At 38.8% G+C, this 19,016-nt stretch overlaps 1 protein-coding gene across 2 annotated transcripts in view; it reads left to right on the forward strand.

Moving 5' to 3' along the window:
• The window catches only part of LOC149941157 (serine/threonine-protein kinase NIM1), a 30,622-nt gene extending 11,891 nt beyond the window's left edge, over positions 1-18,731 (forward strand). For both annotated transcript variants that reach the window (XM_090177446.1, XM_090177447.1), the window contains exons 2-4: positions 4,786-5,159; positions 13,735-14,003; positions 17,575-18,731. In XM_090177446.1, coding sequence (XP_090033572.1) covers positions 4,786-5,159; positions 13,735-14,003; positions 17,575-18,399 — 1,468 coding nt within the window. In that variant the 3' untranslated portion in view covers positions 18,400-18,731. The remainder of the gene's footprint in view (positions 1-4,785; positions 5,160-13,734; positions 14,004-17,574) is intronic.
• Positions 18,732-19,016: the final 285 nt, after the last annotated feature.

The following is a 19,016-nucleotide window of genomic DNA, read 5'->3' on the forward strand; positions in this document are numbered from 1 at the left end:
AAATAAGCGCTCCTCTCTTTTCGCTCTTTTTTGAGCGATAAAATAAGCGCTCCTCTCATTCCGCTCTTTTTTGAGCGGTAAAATAAGCGCTCCTCTCTTTTCGCTCTTTTTTTGAGCGATAAAATAAGCGCTCCTCTCTTTCCGCTCTTTTTTGAGCGGTAAAATAAGCGCTTCTCTCTTTTCGCTCTTTTTGAGCGATAAAATAAGCGCTCCTCTCATTCCGTTCTTTTTTGAGCGGTAAAATAAGCGCTCCTCTCTTTTCACTCTTTTTTGGGCGGTTAAATAAGCGCTACTCTCTTTTAGCTCTTTTTTGAGCGGTAAAATAAACTCTTTTAAAAAACATTTTGCCGCTCAATTGCGCTCATAATAACAAGAGCGCTCACAATGAGAGGAGCGGTGCCCATCACTGGTCAACCATGAAGAAACCCGCCTATTTTCTTTTCTTATTAATTTTAAGTTTTAAGGTTCGCGCTCTTTGGGACTTTATTTTAATCTACAGCACCGACTGAAAAATGTGTTAGAGACTTATTTTATTATAAAGGTGAGACTATTTGCTCGGAAAACTTTTTTATTTTATTTTATGAATCGTTCCTGCGGCCGTTTTTCTGCGGGGCCCAAAATCAGGCTACTGAAAAGGAAAACCGCAACGGCCCCTCTTCAAAATACAAATTTCACAAGGTAGTAAAAATATTGACCAATCACTGCCCTCGTAGCCAAATTTTATCCTTTAACAACGCTAGCAACGGACGGTCCGGCGTGGGAATGACGTGACCAAAGGAGTGTGGCCGAAAAGCACCCGTCCAAAGATAATCCCTTTTCCGAGTGCTCGTCGCCAGCGTTTTCTCTTTACAATAGAATGTCAATGGTTTTTCGGAAAATTACATTTGGTCACATTTCTTTTTATTTTAAGCAAAGGGGTATTTTAGAATTTATATTGGTATTATTTAATTAATTAATTTTATATTTTAGTTGAATGAGCGTTACAATTTTTATTTAAATTTGAAATATTACACAGATATAACAAACAATAAATTGGAAATGTGAGTTTTCACAGAGGTGAAGGTTCTTACGGTAAAATAGAGCTATATTTTCACCCAGTGCCACAAGATGGGATCGAACCCGGCTCCTCTGGCTGCCATAGTGTAGTTCCTAAATACGCCGCAAACAAACTAGGCGCTGCGCGTAACTCCCAGGTAACTTAAAATTCTCTTTCACCGGATTTTTAGCAGAGCAGCAAAAGCTTCTAAAGGAACTTGAAACGCATTCAAAAATGTAAAAATGGCGCTTACTTCGGCCAAATAATGATAAATTGACTCTCATTATTTATAAGGGCCAATTTTCTATCTACAGAAACGAAGCCATTGTTTTTAATTTATAAAAACACAATTTGTTACTGAAGATAATTATTTTCGAATTTGAAACCATTTATCATCATTAACCCGTCGTCAGTAGCTGAGATCATAGTTGAAAGGGGCTCGTCATAAATTTTGAGACAAATGCAAATCTTATTTTTCCTTGAGGGTAAATATAAAAAATCGAACCCTAGCCTAGAACTTCTATAAAACGACTTTGAACCTGAGTGGTTAAGGTTATCGTAATAGCATATGTAACATAATTACTCATAAGTATGCAATAAAAGCATTTTCGTTAATGAAACCTTGTTCACGGGATGTGACGTCACTTACAACTCCGTGACGACATATGCGTCATCAACGTTACTGATGGGAAACGGAAGTTAGTGAGAATTCCTCGCGCGTTTCGGGCTTTGCCCATGTCAAGTTTAGCACATGATTTCATTTCCATGGTAACCTTTTCAATAGCGCAAGGAATATAAGCATTTTTGCATTTTTGGGTCCGTTCAATGTATGTTCCGCGTGAAACAAGGTCTCATTGAATTTTTTTCAATGGAAATATTATACAGAGGCATACTTATGAGTAATTATGTTACATATGGTAATAGTAAGTGTAGGGAGCTGTTGGCTCGAGTGTCAAGAAAGGCCTCTCACAACCCTCCTACGCATTGTAACAAGGCCACCTGAATTAATGGCTTCAAAAGTCGCTCGATGACTTGGGAATTTGCATAGTTCATTAAAAATTTGAACCAGAGACGAAACACCGAGGGGCTGATTACTCCGCGTAATCGGTGTACAGAGCTGTACCTTTGACTGTACTAATGGGATTACGTGTAATCTTTGAAGTCCCTGCCTTTGCCAGTGCTAATCTAAGCGTAATCCGGTGTACAGACTTTCTAAGAGTGGTTAGCCCCTCGCGAAACACTGAAAACAAAATCGAGCCTGAGCTTAGAACTTCAAAAAATGGTCCATTTAAATTTTATTGTATTAACTGAATTTGAGTCGAGTCCTCAAATATTTCTTAGCGTAAATATAATAAAATATAAAAAAAGATGGGATTAACCAATATTAACCAACCTATTTTCTTGGCACCCGTAACTTTTCTATTTCCGTCAAAACCCTTGTTACGTAAATTGGTAAAAAAAATTGGATCCATTTTCTGTCAAGAGGAAGGTCGGAATGGAACCGACCTGGGAATATATTGACGGGAAATTGGTTTGGGTTCGAGGAAATGACTATAGGGACCGAGAAAGACGTTTGAACACTCTCCCTTTGGCCTTACACAATCGCTTGAGATAATACTTACATAAATAGATTGGGCCATCTTTTATTATAGAAAAGACCTACTATAAACTACGTTTCATAATTTCGCATACGGACCCTTCCAACCCAACACAACGGTAAAGTTTTAATATGTAAAATTAGCTAGTCTAAGTTTTAGAAAATGTACGCAAGAATATTTACATAGGCCTATTTAGTTTATTAGATTATTAGTGTTCATAGTCTTAGTCGATAGCTACGCCGCAAAATTTTCGTTTTGAAAACGAAAACATTTGAGAGAGTTGGCCGTTTTTTGGTCTATCGAAAGCTGGCAGCCCTGCCTGCCTTCCGGCCTGTATCTCCATACCGCAAATGACCGACGATTACGCCGCCGAAAATATTATACTAAACTGAACGGCGGCGTTTTTTACCGTTATTTTGAATTATCGACTAAGAGTATTCTCTATTTTATTATTGAAAAATAGATAAAAAAGAATTAACTTACATCAGTTTAAAAAACGATTTGAGCAAATGAAAACTCCCCGCGTAAAGAAACTTATTTAAAATCCGATAAAAAGTAATTTGGAGGAGCTCTTATCCCGAAAATAAAGCATCATCCCCTAATAATTAAAATCCCCCTCCTTCGCTCTGTAAAAATCCTTAACGAAAGTACACGCTAGCCAATACCAGCGAATAGTTCGTTAAAACTCATAATCGGAAGAGATTTCCAAAGCATCGACCTTTCAACGAGGTTTTCCGCTTTTTATTTAATTGCGCGTCTAGAGACCGCCTTTATAGCTCCAAACCAATCAATCTCGATGTGGCCTTTCCAGGATAAGGAATTAAGGAACCACGTAATTTCGCAGTCACCGCTGTAAAGCTTCCACAGATAGGGACCATATAATAAGGCCGCCTTGGTGAAGCCGCCAGGCCCGGCACGCTTACACCCCCTTCAAGGGTCACCTACACGCAAATTACTAACAAAGGAGACTACCCGAGGTGGTTATCACCGATTTTGTTGAAACTCGGGGGTTAAGTAGACCTTATGGTAATATGAAAATTGCCAAAGGGAAAAGTTGCAACGGGCTTTAGTTTTCCTATGGCAAACGAAAATGTTTTTGACCTCTCCATTTAAAAAAAGCATGACATTTTCTCCGTTACCCAAATTTTGTTCAAATTTAACCAAAATTGATCAATTTTACCCAAAATAGGTCAAATTCATATTTTTGGGTAAGTTTTTAAAATTTAATTTTTCAAAATTTTAAGTAAGTAAAGTACCCTGTGAATCCGAGAAAATCCCATGTAGTGTTCGGAATTGTTTATTCATTATCCACAAATTTTCCGATTTATTTAAAAAACGTTGGTAAAAAGAATAAAATTTTAACTTATTTAATTATGTTTTTTACGCAACCAAGCATTTATTTGAATAAAAGTGGTATTTTTTTAAATAATTGTTTGTTTTATTTAAATAATAGACTTATTCACTTTCGATTATTTAAAAATTTTACAATTTTTATTCAACTATTGGTTATTAAATAAATATTATTTAAATATAGCCGAGCTTATTTTATTCATGGATAAAAATTAATCGACTGCCGACCTCTAATCCCATGCTTTTTTTAAATGGAGATTTTTGGTTTTGAGAGATCAAAAACATTTTCGGTTGCCATGGGAAAACTAAAGCCCATTGCAACTTTTCCCTTTGGCAATTTTCATACTACCATAATGTCTACTTAACCTCCGAGTTTAAAAACAAATCGTTGATAACCACCTCGGGTAGTCTCCTTTGTAAGTAGCATTGAAAGCTTTATGGGTTCCGGAGAAATCGTGGCTTCGGTTAAGTGGAAGAGCCACCGTTCATTTTAATCCCTTTTCCGTAAAGGTTTCTTGAACTAAATTCAGGTAGTTGAGCCGCGTGGAAAGTCCACAAACTAATGGACGCGTTAAAATTCCGCCCCTACAAATTCTAACGAGGTTATATTTCAGCCTTCAAAATCAGACACCCGTCAATGGTATTTAAATCAAGGCCGGATTAAGTCTTTTGGCAACCCTAAGCGCTTACATCTAAGTACCCTTATTCCTTTGGTTAATCCAAACCTAATGCAGCCTAATCGGGCGCATCCTATTTTCCGTGGTAGGCGTATCTGAATTGTTCCCATTGTTTCTTTGGCAGGGCACCGCTGATCGGGGTCGAATGCGTTGAGGCCAAGGAAGCGCCGATCTTGGCCCCGTGGAAGGGGCCGGGTGGGTGCCGGGTGGGGGCTATGCCCGCCGCCAAGGTGTCGCCCGCCCGCCCCTCGCTGAGCAGCCTGCGAGGAACGACCACCGGAAGCACGAGCAGCGCCGAGACGGAAACCGCCTCTTCCTCCTCCTTGGACCGCTCGACGCTCTCGCCCTACCAGAGGGTCCTCCGAAACCTCAACCTCGACGAGAAATGGCAGAAGGAGATCGCCTTGGGACGACGGGTCGGCTTCTACCGCTTCCGAGGAGACTTGGGCAGCGGGAACTTTTCGCAGGTCAAGGTGGCCATTCACTGTCTCACAAAAGGTTGGTCGCTTCTTTGGAGACGTCTGAATAGTCTCGAATGTGAATAACACCGAAATATTGTACAAAGTGTACTAGTCTCGAATCTGAATAGTCTCGAATACGAATAAACATGAAACTGATTAGCGTCGAAACTGACTTCTCTCGAAACTGACTTCTCTCGAAACTGACTTCCCTCGAAACTGACTTCTCTCGAAACTGACTTCACTCGAATCTGACTTCTCTCGAATTGGAATAGTTTCGAAACTGATTTAACTATTCCGATTCGAGTCTGTTCAGTTTCTAGTGAAGTCAGTTTCGAGATAAGTCAGTTTCGAGTAGAGCTCGGCGTTTGGATAAGAAATAATAACTTTATCCGATTCGAGTCTGTTCAGTTTCTAGTGAAGTCAGTTTCGAGATAAGTCAGTTTCGAGTAGAGCTCGGCGTTTGGATAAGAAATAATAACTTTATTTATTTTATACACAAACGAAAATTATCCGTTTGTTTGTTACATGTTAAATTGATATATAGCCGTGGATAATAAACAGTTAATCGTAATTTTTATGGTTAATCAAAACTTTAGCGGTTAGTTTATCTATTTCGCCGAGCTCTAGTTTCGAGTGAAGTCAGTTTCGACGCTAATCAGTTTCATCTAGGAGCAACAAACACAAGGAGAACGCAGCTAGCCTTTAAACACGCTAACGAAGGGTTGTGTACGAATTTCATTGGACGAGCGTCACGAGCCTTTACGCTGAACGTTTTACGGGCGGGGGGGAAGACAATTTCCGAATTTTCCCCTTCCGACTGCAGCAGGCGCTAAAGCGTCTAGCCAATGAAAAACGTACGCAAGAAAATCCACGACTTTTGACGGGTTGCGTTCTCCTTGTGTGGGGTGTTGTGTTTGTTGCTCCTAGGTTTCATGGTTATTCATAATCGAGACTATTCAGATTCGAGGCGGACACTTTTACAATCTTTCGGTGTTATTCACATTCGAGACTAATCATTTTCGAGACTATTCAACGGCCCCCTTCTTTGAGTTGGGTCTTAAAAGCTACACAAATTGTGTTCAATGAACCGTTAGTCATCGGGGTGAAAAACGTCGTAAATCCCCCCAAATCATGCATGAAGTCCCACTCTAGAATATGTATGGAGTGATAAAATATGCGAATAAGTATAATAGTGCGGATTAAGACCTTGTGGGGCCCGGGGCCCAAGCTAATTTTGGTGCCCCTTTCAGTGGCGGGTGAGCGCAATTTGTAAATGTAAATACATTTTCAATGTAGACTTGGAGGATATTTTAGTGACGTTAATAAATGATGGTTTTACATGGTATTGAAAAATGTGGACGCATTTACTAAAGGGTCATTCCACGTGAAATCGACAAGCGTTGTTGCTCGATAGTGACGGATTTCGCCCAAAAACCTTTCCATGGTTTAATTACCCTAAATATTAGCCTCCTGGAGTTTAGCGGGCTAATTTAAAAAATTTTAAAAGTTATGATTTTTTGAAATTTCATGCATTTTCGCTAGAGTTTCGTTACTTAATAAACATTTTTTTCAGTAACATGATTTGTAAAGCTCTTCAAAATATGAAAATTGGTACTTTTAGCTAAAACGACCTACAGATTCCGAATGTGGCTTCCAATTTACTCTATAGGCTCTAGTTTGCGATATAAGCGCTGTTTGGGGGGGGGGGGGGTAGGGGTCCATCTCAGAATTCAATAAAAATTTCAAATAAGCACCTCCTTGCACATAGAAAGGTCCCTCTTAAATTTGGTGTTGGCGACGAAACTATTTCTATAGTAACGATTTTTTTTTAAATTGGCCATTTTTAGCATCTTTCGCAAAACTTCAGTCCGTGAGCTTAGGCGGGGTGGCACTTAATATTTAAAGATCCCCTCCAAAATTACCAGAAATTTCGACAACTTTTAATTTCTATTTTACAAAGAACTTAATTTTTAATTTTCTATACTTATTTTTATGAAATACTTTTGAGATGAAATATTTAAAATATTAAAAAAAATCAACAGATAATTTTAAATAGACGCTAGCAAACTCTATTTATGTCTTATTCAACTTGTTAAAAAGGTCCACGCGCGTCTCGATATTTTAGCGTGCACGGGCTCGAGCGATTTCGCGCGTGCTCTCCGAAATAAAAAAATTGCGCGAGCCTTTTACGCTAAAATATTAAATATTAACAAGTTGAACAAGACATGAAGAATTTATGCTCGCGCCTATTAAAATCCTAATTTACTTTTTAAAAAAATAGTGTCTTGGCCTTTAATAAACACTCATTTGAAAACTAGTTATGCCTTCCCCATGGCGATTTTGGACGATTAACAGGGCAAAGTATTACGCTATGAAATCGGACATCGATTTACACGGAGAAAAAATTAAAAACAGACTTGAAAAAGCCAGAACTGTCCAAGGAACACGAACCCATCATTCTTTTATCCCAATTACCAAATCTGAATTAAAAATATAATAATAATAATAATCAGCTAGGCTTGAAGCGACTTTTGAAGCCATTAATTCAGGTGGCCGGGTTACAATGCGTAGGAGGGTGGTGGCCAGCCCTTCAAGCCACGCGAGCCAACAGCTCCCTACACTAACTATTACCGTTAACCTCAACACCTTCTTGGGCGAAGAATCCTTTTTAATAGTTAAAGTATGTGATGAGAACTTGGCATTGGACACACGATCCAAATTTATTCCCGGACCGTATGTTGGCATAGTTTTTGAGAAAATGCTATATTTTGGGGTTGTTGTGGAAACAAATGACAAATATCGAGAATCACTAATAAGTTTCATTCACCCTCACGGTATCTTAACTTCTTATAACTGGCCCAATCGAAAAGATGAGCACTGGATTCAAGAGTGTGAAATACTTTGCCCTGTTAATCGTCCAAAATCGCCAAGGGGAAGGCATTACTACTTTTCAAATGAGTGTCTATTAAAGGCCCAGACACTATTTAAAAAAAAAGTAAATTAGAATTTTAAATTAAAATTATCTGTTGATTTTTTTAATATTTTAAATATTTCATAAAAAATAAGAAAATAAAATTAAAAATTAAGTTCTTTGTAACCTAGAAATGAAAAGTTGTCGAAATTTCTGGTAATTTTGGAGAGGATCTTTAAATATTAAGTGCCACCCCGCCTAAGCTCACGAATTGAAGTTTTGCGAGAGATGCTAAAAATGGCCAATTTCACAAAAGTTCGTTTTGATAGAAATAGTTTCGTCGCCAACACCAAATTTGACCGAGGCTTTTCTATACGTAAGAAGATGCTTATTTGAAATTTTCGTTGAATTTGGATTTGGCATATTTTGTTAAATAAATTATAAGTACCACCCCTCTATCCAGATAGTACAACGAAGTTTTGCGAAAAACGCGAAAAATGGCCAATTTCAAAAAATTAGTTTTGATAAAAATTATTTGGTCGCCAACACCAAATTTAAGAGGGACCTTTCTATGTGCAAGGAGGTGCTTATTTGAAATTTTTATTGAATTCTGAGATGGACCCCTTTCTAAAAACGATGTTTTGCACTACCCCCCTCCCCCAAACCGCGCTTATATCGCAAACTAGAGCCTATAGAGTAAATTGGAAGCCACATTCGGAATCTGTAGGTCGTTTTAGCTATGTGTACCAATTTTCATATTTTTAAGAGCTTTACAAATCATGTTACTGAAAAAAATGTTTATTAAGTACCGAAACTCTAGCCAAAATGCTTAAAATTTCAAAAAATCATAACTTTTAAAATTTTTGAAATTAGCCCGCTAAATTCCAGGAGGCTTCATATTTAGGGTAATTAAACCATGGAAAATTGTTTCGGCGAAATCCGTCACTATCGAGCAACAACGCTTGTCGATTTCACGTGGAATGACCCTAAAATTATTCCGGGAAAAAATTTGTGAAAAGTAGGCTTCGTGCCCTAGGCTTAGGCCTATTCGGCCTATTTCGTAATCCGGCCCTGTCCGTAATGAAAAGGGACAAAAAAGCTAAATACATTTGAAGAAATTAAAATACTTGCGAGTAACTCGTACCAATAGGTCATCGAGCAAACATAAAAACGCGAATCTCGGACCAAATAGATCTCCTCTTTCAAAAATATCCGCGGTTGCCCACATGATCCCCGGGAAAAACTATCAGAAATATACAAAACCTTGCTGTGGGCTTTAAAATTAATTTGTGTACTGATTTAATATCCTCCTCTTTTTGTCGTTTTGAATTTAATGAATTGGAATTATTAGTCGGCTAGCGTTGTTTTTAAGTGGGTAACTCGTTTATTCGCCGCGTTAATCTCGTTTTCATTTTAGCATTTTAACACGTTTCTAGCGGGTTATGTACGAAAATTATTCTATTATTTTTAACAAGGTTAGAAGTTTTAGGGGGATTTTTAGTTTAATGGATGGTTTTTCACACGGGCAGTGTTTTCCTGGTTTTCTATATTTTCTAGTTTTACCGCCTTTTCCCGTGGTTCTGGCGCGCAGGTACACGACTGTACACACGGACAAAATTTGCCGGATTTTATCACAGCGAGCGCTGCCGCTGAACGAGGAAACGGATAACCTTTTTAGAGGGGCGTTGGGCTCATTGAGTTGGGAATATTAATCTAGAGATCCAATCAAATCTGCTCCTCGCGAAACAAGTTTTTGAAAATTACGAATGTGTCGTCTCCTCTAAAATGACGAGAAAACGTTATCATATGACCCGTGGCGCCATCCATTATTTTTGAAAAACAAAATCTTTTTGCCGGAAAACACGTCTTATTTGAACGAACCATCGAGAGATAGACGGCGCCACGGGTAGAATGATAACGTTTTCTCGTCATTTGGAAGTAGACGACGATATTCTTATTTTTAAAAACTTGTTTCGCGAAATACTGAAATCCGACGTTTCGATTGGACCTCTAGATTAATATTCCCAACTCAATGGTTGGGCTCGACCAGTCAGCGAGCGTTATGCCGTCACGTGGTAGACGCAAAAATTCTTAAGCCTACTTTTAAAGACTTTCAAAATCGCTCCTTATATCACGTGACAGCGAAACGCTCGCTGATTAGTCGAACTCAAAGAGCTTCAAAAACCGGGAAAATAAAGTAGAGATATTTCGATATTTTTTTCTCCGTTTTCTCGTTTACCGGCAGCGCTGACGGCGGAAAAATCCGTTAAATTTTGTGCGTGTGTACAGTCGTTTTCCCGTGCGCCAGAACAACGGGAAAAGGTGGTAAAACGAGAAAATAGAGAAAACCAGGAAAACACTGCCCGTGTGAACCAGCCTTAAGTCGTAAGTTTGCGGTTGCTCTCTGATTCGAGCAGAATTAACGAGTGCTTGGAGGGTGTCGGAGTGGTTAGCACTTCCACCTCGCAGGAATATCCCTGCTTGTCGCACTGGGTGAAAAACCAGTAAACAACACAAACTCTACGCGGAAGGAAAGTTATCTTCTTACTAGTTAAAAGAATTTTTTCCGAGTTCTTCGGTTTTTCCTTTCCATAAAAACTTGTTAGTGTTAACGGTAAAAGTGAGTCCGCACCCTCCTACGCGATATAACCAGGCAAAACTGAATTAATGGCATTAAAGGTCGCTCGATTGGGCCTTTTTTTATGCTAAGCTGATTACGAGAGGCAGGTCACTTCCTTGATTAACGACGCACCCCTCAAAAGATTAAATCCGATTTAATCGTGATTATTTTGATTAAATTAAATTTAATCACGATTAAGTTGATAAAATCACGTTTAATCATAATTAGAATGTTTAAATCTGATTTAATCATGATTAAATGATTAAATCTGATTAAAATGATTTAATCTGTTTAAAATGATTAAATCCTGATTAAAAAAATTATATCGTGATTAGTATATGATTAAATCGTACTTTAGTTTTGATTTTAATGATAAATTCTCGATTCAACCGATTTTATTGATTAAATCGTGATTAAATGATTAAATATAATTAAAATGTTTAAATCTAATTAAAAATATTAGATCATGATTAGAATGATTAAATCTCGTTTAAATGATTAAATCCTGATTAAAAAGATTAGATCATTATTAGAATGATTAAATCCTGATTAAAAAGATTAGATCATTATTAGAATGATTAAATCCTGATTAAAAAGATTAGATCATGATTAGAATGATTAAATCTCGTTTAAATGATTAAATCCTGACTAAAAAGATTAGATCATGATTAGAATGATTAAATCTCGTTTAAATCGTGATTAGATTTTCTAATCTTGATTAGATTTTTTAATCTTGATTACCTTGATTTAATCACGATTACCCTGATTTAATCATTTTACTATGATTAAGACGCACCCATAATGGAAGTGACCTGCCCCTCGGCTGATTATTTCCGATTTGCCATTAAAATACCGCAAAAGAATACTATCATTTGAAACTAAAGTGTATCGTTTTTCCATTCTTCGAAACAATACGTCGATATAATATCCCTAAATTCGAGCTATTTCGTTGAAACCAAGGGCATAAAAATAAAGGAAATTGAAATACGATCTGAACAGCTGCCCCTAATAGAGAACGTTAAATCAAAATAGAGCTTGAAAACGGAAACGCTTAAATGAAAAATCCCTTCCCTTTCACCCGCTCCTCTTAACTTAATAGTCTTTATTAGAGCGATTATGACAGTCTATCCAATACCAAAACGAAGGAGGAGGAAAATATTTGAGGCCACTCATAGTTTCGTCATTTCAATTCTCAAATGTTGGGGGGGGGGGGGGATATCTTTACGACCAAAAATAGCTCTTAAGAGCTTTGAAAGAACGGCTTTAAGACTTCAGTCTCTTTCCTAAACTAAATTTCTCGTACAGAACCGCGTACATCGTAAAAAGCGAGGATAAAGATTGTTGAAGAAAAAAAAATCGTATTGAGCTTGTAGGGCTATTTTTATCGCAATCGTCGACGAGGGACTCGTCATTTTTTTACGAAATAGTGACATTTCGGAAAAATATCCGCCCATAGAGGGTGCTTTAATCCCTCGGAAACAAGTTCCTCGGTTAAAACCTAAAACGCGACTTTTATACCCATAGTCAAGGTTACAAATGACGTCCCTATCATAGACCACAAAAAAAACCAATCGAAATTTGGAAAACATAAAACTGGGCGATGGTACTATGGAATATATATATATTCGTAGCTTGCTCGAGGGTGTGGCCTGTGTTCGTGGCCATGGTAACGCGTTTAGTTCGGCCATGACATTAAGACGCCTACGGTAGTCACGTGCTTGTTTCGCCGGATAGCGTGGCGTTTTGCCACGTGATCTCTCACGTTAAATAATGTCATGTCGGCCATTTCAAGGCGGTTTAGCCCAAGGTTCGTAAAAAAGGGAACTATAAGGTTGCCTCGATCGCATGGTTTTTTTATCAAAATATTACGGCTTTTGCGTTGCTATGTAAAATCGTGACGTAACCCAGATGAGATCGTATTGAACATCAACGGAGGCTCATCTGGATGACGTCATCAATTTTAACTCGTACAGATATTTTTTCAAACCTCTTCTTGATCGAGACCCCCTTGGGTTTAGCCTATACATGGACCAAGATTCTAAGGGAACTCACTGTTCAGGCTTTAAAAAGCACGCGTGAATACTGGGAGTAGGAAAATCACGGTTAATTTTAGATCAATGTCGACAAACTTGGCGTCACTGAAGTCGATTTCTGACGTAGTTTCGTTGAGAAGCTTGAGCGTTCACGTTCAAGATTTAATTTCAACCTGTACAACAGTACAATCCCTTTGTATCGGGGCGCCATCACTTAAAGGAGCACAGTTAAAGAAAAAGAAAAACAATAAAAAAGGACATAAGCACATTCTGTAGTTTGTTTACATTAACAAAAATACTTAACACAACATTTGGCTAAATAATTAGCAAAATAGAAAAGAAAAAAGAAAATAACAAAACTATAATTTAACTATTAAAGGGACGAGAGGCTAGGGAGAAAACACACCCACTCCCAAAGACATGTTTAATTGAGTAAATTTATTCGTCTCCACTTTTCTTTATTTCGCTTCCACGTGGCCAAAATATGTTTTACCCCATCCGACTTCACCTTTATCTCAATGACTTCCTCAATTTTGACATAATGGCGCCATTTTTGTCGGTTAAATGATAACCGTTAGTAAGTTTTAGACCTTTTATTTTTGAAATTGGGTTTTTTAATCAAATTTATTGGAATCCATTTCATTTCTAAATTTAAAAAAATTTATGAACTAAGCCTAACCTAACTTTATCACACGTACTGTCTCTTATGCCCCAACTCGCAGTGATAGTTGAACAGAATTCTTGAGGCGCTTCAAAGCGGCTGATGTACCTCAGTACAGGCTACGATTTAGGCCACGCCTACCGTGTCAAAATATCGGGAACAGTGAGTCCCCTTAAATCGTTGGTCCTTGGCCTACGACCCTACGAGCAAGCACCCAATTGACAAACATCCAATCTTCACCCATTACATAAAATTTACCCTTTGAAGAGAGAACTGAAATTAAAAGAAACCTTTGAAATACACGCGAGATCCGTGCGTAGAAAATCCGTATATAACCCAACGTCATCTACATTTTTTTATTTTATTTCCTATAAACAACAACAACAGAGAAAGTAGCCGTAAAAATCCTGGACAAGGCGAAATTGGACCACAAAACGCAACGGATGCTGAGTCGGGAGATCAGCAGCATGGAATCTCTGCATCACCCACACGTCATCCGTCTGTACGAAGTCATCGACACGCTCAGCAAGATCTATCTGGTCATGGAGTTCGCCAACGGAGGGGAACTTTTTCAGCGCATTTCCAGGGACGGGCGCTTTAGCGAGGAAGAGGCCAAGCCTTTGCTGGTCCAGGTGACGGCCGCCATCGATCATATGGTAATGACATTTTTCGAGCGCAAACAACCCGACAACCGTCGAAGCCACTTCCTTTTTCCTTCTCTTTGGGCCAATTTTTCAGCCGCGACGCGAGAACATTTCGAAAGAAAGCAGCCCGAACTTATCCGGAGAGAAATTTGAGATTGTATATACGACAGGTTTTAAATAACAAATTTTAAGCCTATAACATCCTATATAAAATACATTCGCTGTCAGAGTTTTAGAGAGTAACTAAGACTAATGGATCTTTTAAAAAACGAAAGTTTCTAATATTGGGTTACTCGGAGGGCTTTCTTCCCTCGAGAAAACTATTAAATTAAATCTCCCGAGGAATATTACCACGAAGGAAAGATAAGGAGAGCCAACTCCGCCTTTGAGTTGTAAAAGGTCTTTGTGGAAATTGCGACGCTAGCGCCTTCTATACGTCTTGCGGAAAGATTCCTCGTTATTATATTTAATATTATTAATATTTATTATTAGTTATGACGGCTATTAGTTAAATATTTAAAATTGGTAGAGCGGACGAAAAAAACGCGGCGCTAACCATAGATATAGGAAACGTATATAAAGGTCTAGATAAAATATTTCAAAGGGAGTGAATACGGAGTTGACAGCTAGCAGAAACGCGTAATTTCTGCCGGCTATCCTTATAAGGCGCTATCTATCGGTAAGAAAGCTCGTGCTATCGTCGTGAGAGCCATTGTCTCCTGCTTAAAAATTGTACTAAAAGTCACCAACAGATGGTGTCTAAAGACTACGGCCTGCGGAAAGGTCAAGCATTTAGTACTAAAATGCTAAGAGAGCTCGCGCTCTTGGTCACGTGCCTTCCTCGGTGTTTGCTAGGTGTCAAATCCGTATTTTATGTTAGGCTTAGACGCCCCGAAATTTATCTAGACCTTTATATACATTTCCTATATCTATGACGCTAACTCTTTTTCTCGAGTAATGAAATAACATTAGCAGTGCTACCCGCCGCTTTTCAAAGAATAGTTGATTTTTTAAAATAAAAAATGGCCTTGCCCAACTTGTTAAAATGTTGCTCTTACGTCACAAGACCCGGCTTTATTAGTATATTTTTTGCACGAGCGAATTGCACGCGCGCTAGAAAGACCCATATTCCTCGGGCGACTGTAGCGCGCACTCGTAGACTGGTAAAAGTAAGAGACTGTGACGTAAGAGCCACATTTAAACAAGAAGGCCACGTTACTTTATAAAAAGAACTATTAGCTAAGATTCTTTCTGCGTGATGTTCGTAACCGAAAACTATCGCTAACTAGATAGAAGGTAATTAGCGTTAGGCAGCCTTAGTAGCGTTAGGGTTTACGCGTATTAGTGGGCTACAATGGATGAAATAGAAACATTTAAAGGATATTATTTGATTTTTTATACTGTTTTGCGTTTCTTCCATGGCAACACCGATTTAGAAATTGTTCTCTAATTTGACAATAGCAGACGCTAGATCATAAATGCTACCCCGAAAGAACGTACCACCGCAGCGCCACTCGTTTTGGTCACGTATTCATTAGTCCAGAATACCTATAAATATCAAAAAAGAAATCTCTAACGTCCTTAACCTTAACGAAAAACCTTATTGACACTAAAGCCAAAGAATCATTTTTATTTTTTACAACCTCCGAACATTCGATAATATGAAAACCTTTCAAAAGAGTCAAAATGTGGATCCAAAATTTCGGATTTGAAAAGCCGCTTTGAGGGCCGAGGGAGAGTTATCAAGTTTGCTTAAGCGACAAATTTACGTCAAACCGAGTTTGTTTTCCTTGGACTTCCTTTTGGAAACTGTCAACGATAAACTTTCTCTTTCAATAAAATGAAATATAGAGTATCCCCGCTTGAGTAGCCGACTGCCCAAGTTAGTGTATAAATATATCTCGGCAGTCTGCAATTTGGAAGCCGAATTTGCCCAACTCTTTCACAGTTTCTCTTCCCCGAAACCTTTTCTGGACATTCTATGTCAAAGATGGAAAGATTCGGTGGCAAAATATAAAAACGTCCTGGTCTAGCACTGCCAGAATGAGTTCGAAAAGTCAGAGTTCTATATGGTTGGCCTTAACTGGTCCATCTAAACCCTTACGGATTACATTGATTAGTGGACTGGCAATGAAAGGGAAAGGAGTATTTACTAGATCAAATAGAAAAGATTAATTGGGGGATCTTAAAATTCATTTGGCGCGTAAAATACGCCGCCATGTCAGGGTATAAAAGCAGGTAAATAAGCCTGCTATACCTATTAGCTGAAAACTATTCGTGAGTTCTGAACCGTTAAGAGAACGGCCCAGGACTGAGCTGTGACGTCACTAAAAAGTTCCGGATAGTTCCGAACTTTTGTACGAATAGTTGTGATTCAAATTAGGATCGTACGATTTGACGTACGAAGCCCTATGTGCAGACGAATTTTAGAGATTTCAACCTTGAGTTCCGGCCGGTTCTGGCCAGTACTTGCTCTTGAGCAGGTACCGTTGGAACGGTTCCGAATGGTTCAACAAGAGGTTCTTGTCTGCGAATAGTTTGCATTTGGGCAGTTCTATAATTTTTTTTTGCCGAATAGTGCGCATGGGGACTGGTTGAACGGTTCAGAACTCACGAATAGTTTTCACGCGCAAAAACGTTATTTTGAAATCGGTCAATTAAGTAATATCACATATATTTATTTCAACCATGAATATCATTACCCTTTCTACCCTCCGAGGCTAAGATGGGCGGTGTCTTTCTGCGTTTTACGTCATCACTTAAGCCAATCAGGAGACTGGAATTTGTCGTTGACTCGATCCACAAAAAGATTCCGGGATTGCGCGATTTCACCGGCCAAGGAATCGTTATTCTTAGAAAAATACCTATACTTTAACAAAATTACTTGATAATCATAAATAAAGGAATTTATTATTATTATTCTTACCTATTTTCGTTCAATAAAAAAGATGTGTATTAAAATTTTAGAAACGAAATTTCGTGCTAAGCCTTGGCGCTGAAAGCTAGTCCAAGTCATTGAGTTGGGAATATTAATCTAGAGGTCCAATCGAAACGTCGGATTTCAGTATTTCGCGAAACAAGTTTTTAAAAATAAGAATACTGTCGTCTGCTCCCATCGGCGTCCCAAATGACGAGAAAACGTTATCATTCTACCCGTGGCGCCGTCTATCTCTCAATGATTCGTTCAAACAAGACGCGTTTTCAAGCAAAAATACTTTTTTTCTTCAAAATAATGGATGGCGCCACGGATCATATGATAACGTTTGCTCGTCATTTTAGAGCAGACGGCACATTCGTATTTTTCAAAAACTTGTTTCACGGAGCAGATTTGATTGGATCTCTAGATTAATATTCCCAACTCAATGGTCCAAGTTTAAAAAGGTTGCTCTTCAATACAATTTTTGAGCGGCGACGCGTGACCAACGTCATAATAACTAAGCCCCTCCCACCCCAGCGGCTGAGGCCAGACTACCTAATGCAGTTCGATATTCATGGTTGAAATTAATACATTCATGGTAATAATAATTAATAAGCAAATAATAATTAAGATGACTGGTCACTAAATAAAGGTTTCTCTCCTCAGCATCAACACAATATAATTCATCGAGACATCAAAGCGGAAAACGTTTTCTTCGCGGGACCCAAAACGGTCAAAGTGGGAGATTTCGGTTTCAGCACCCAAATTAGCAGTCGAGAAGACACGCTGGCTACCTTCTGCGGCTCGCCTCCCTACGCGGCTCCAGAGCTCTTCAAGGACGAAAGTTATCAGGGTCCCCTCGTCGACATATGGGCCCTGGGCGTTCTTCTGTACTTCATGGTAACCGGTACCATGCCGTTCAAGGCGCAAACGGTGGCCGCGTTGAAGAAGATGATTCTGGACGGCACCTACTCGACGCCGCCTTTTCTGTCGGATGATTGCCGAACGTTAATCGGCAACATTTTGCAACAAAACCCGCGAGAACGCTACACGATTCCGCAAATCAAGGCCTCGGAATGGCTGAAAGGCGAAACCTTTCCGAACGGCCTGCCCAAGTACAACGTCCATCCGACCAGCGACCCGGACGCGGCGGTGACGGAAGACGAGAAGGAAGCCCGCAAGTACTTGTTAGAATTGGGTCTGACCGAGGACATGATGCGCGACTGCGCCGACAAGGGTGCCCGGAGTAACGTCACGGGAACTTACCGGATCGTCCTTCACCGGTTGCAAGCCGCGGCCGCCGCGGTCAAGGGACCAAACGACCACGCGGAAGTGGAAGAAGACGAGTGTTTGGAGTACTTGGAAAGTGTCTCGGAAAACACGGTGAAAACGGGTAACGGTACCGCCAGCAAATTCAGCAGAATGCAAAAGAAACTTTCCTTCGCGTCGTGCCAGAATGGGAAAAGATCGAAAACGTGCGTCATATTATAGTATATATCATCCTATTGTAATCGGAATTTCTTTCGGTGGTAATACTACCGCTAAAATCAACCAGAGAATGGGGGGGCAAAAAGACCCTATTTCAAATCATTTCTTGCCCCCGCCCAAAAAACAAATACCATAAAACACACTCCAAAAACTAAAAACAAATACGCCGAAATAGACACTTAAATAAAACATCTTCAAAGAAATCGCCAAGAAGTAATATTTCCGAGAGCCAGAACCTGCAAGATATTGTTTATATAATGCTTGTTGAAATAATGGAAAAATTTCACCTGTTAACAAAACGTCGTGTTTTGCTAAGCCTTAATATGTCTAAAAAGCTAGCTGGTTAATAAGGAACACTTGTTGCATCTCCGTAGAAGTCTTCAAAGTTTCCTTCATTTGAATAAGCACTATATAAACAGAGACTCGCAGGTCCTAGCTCTCGGAAATATTACTTATTGGCAATTTCCTTGAAGATGTTTTATTGAAGCGTCTATTAGAATATATACGTGTATAGATACGAATTTAAGTAGCTATTTGTTGTATATTGTATATTTCCAGTATATATTTATATTTGTATATAAATTATTTGAAAATAAATGATTTTAAAAATAAAAGATTTT

This window comes from Leiobunum rupestre, chromosome 6 (assembly GCF_980474605.1).
Source record: "Leiobunum rupestre chromosome 6, qqLeiRupe1.1.hap1, whole genome shotgun sequence".
NCBI classification, from domain to species: domain Eukaryota; kingdom Metazoa; phylum Arthropoda; class Arachnida; order Opiliones; family Sclerosomatidae; genus Leiobunum; species Leiobunum rupestre.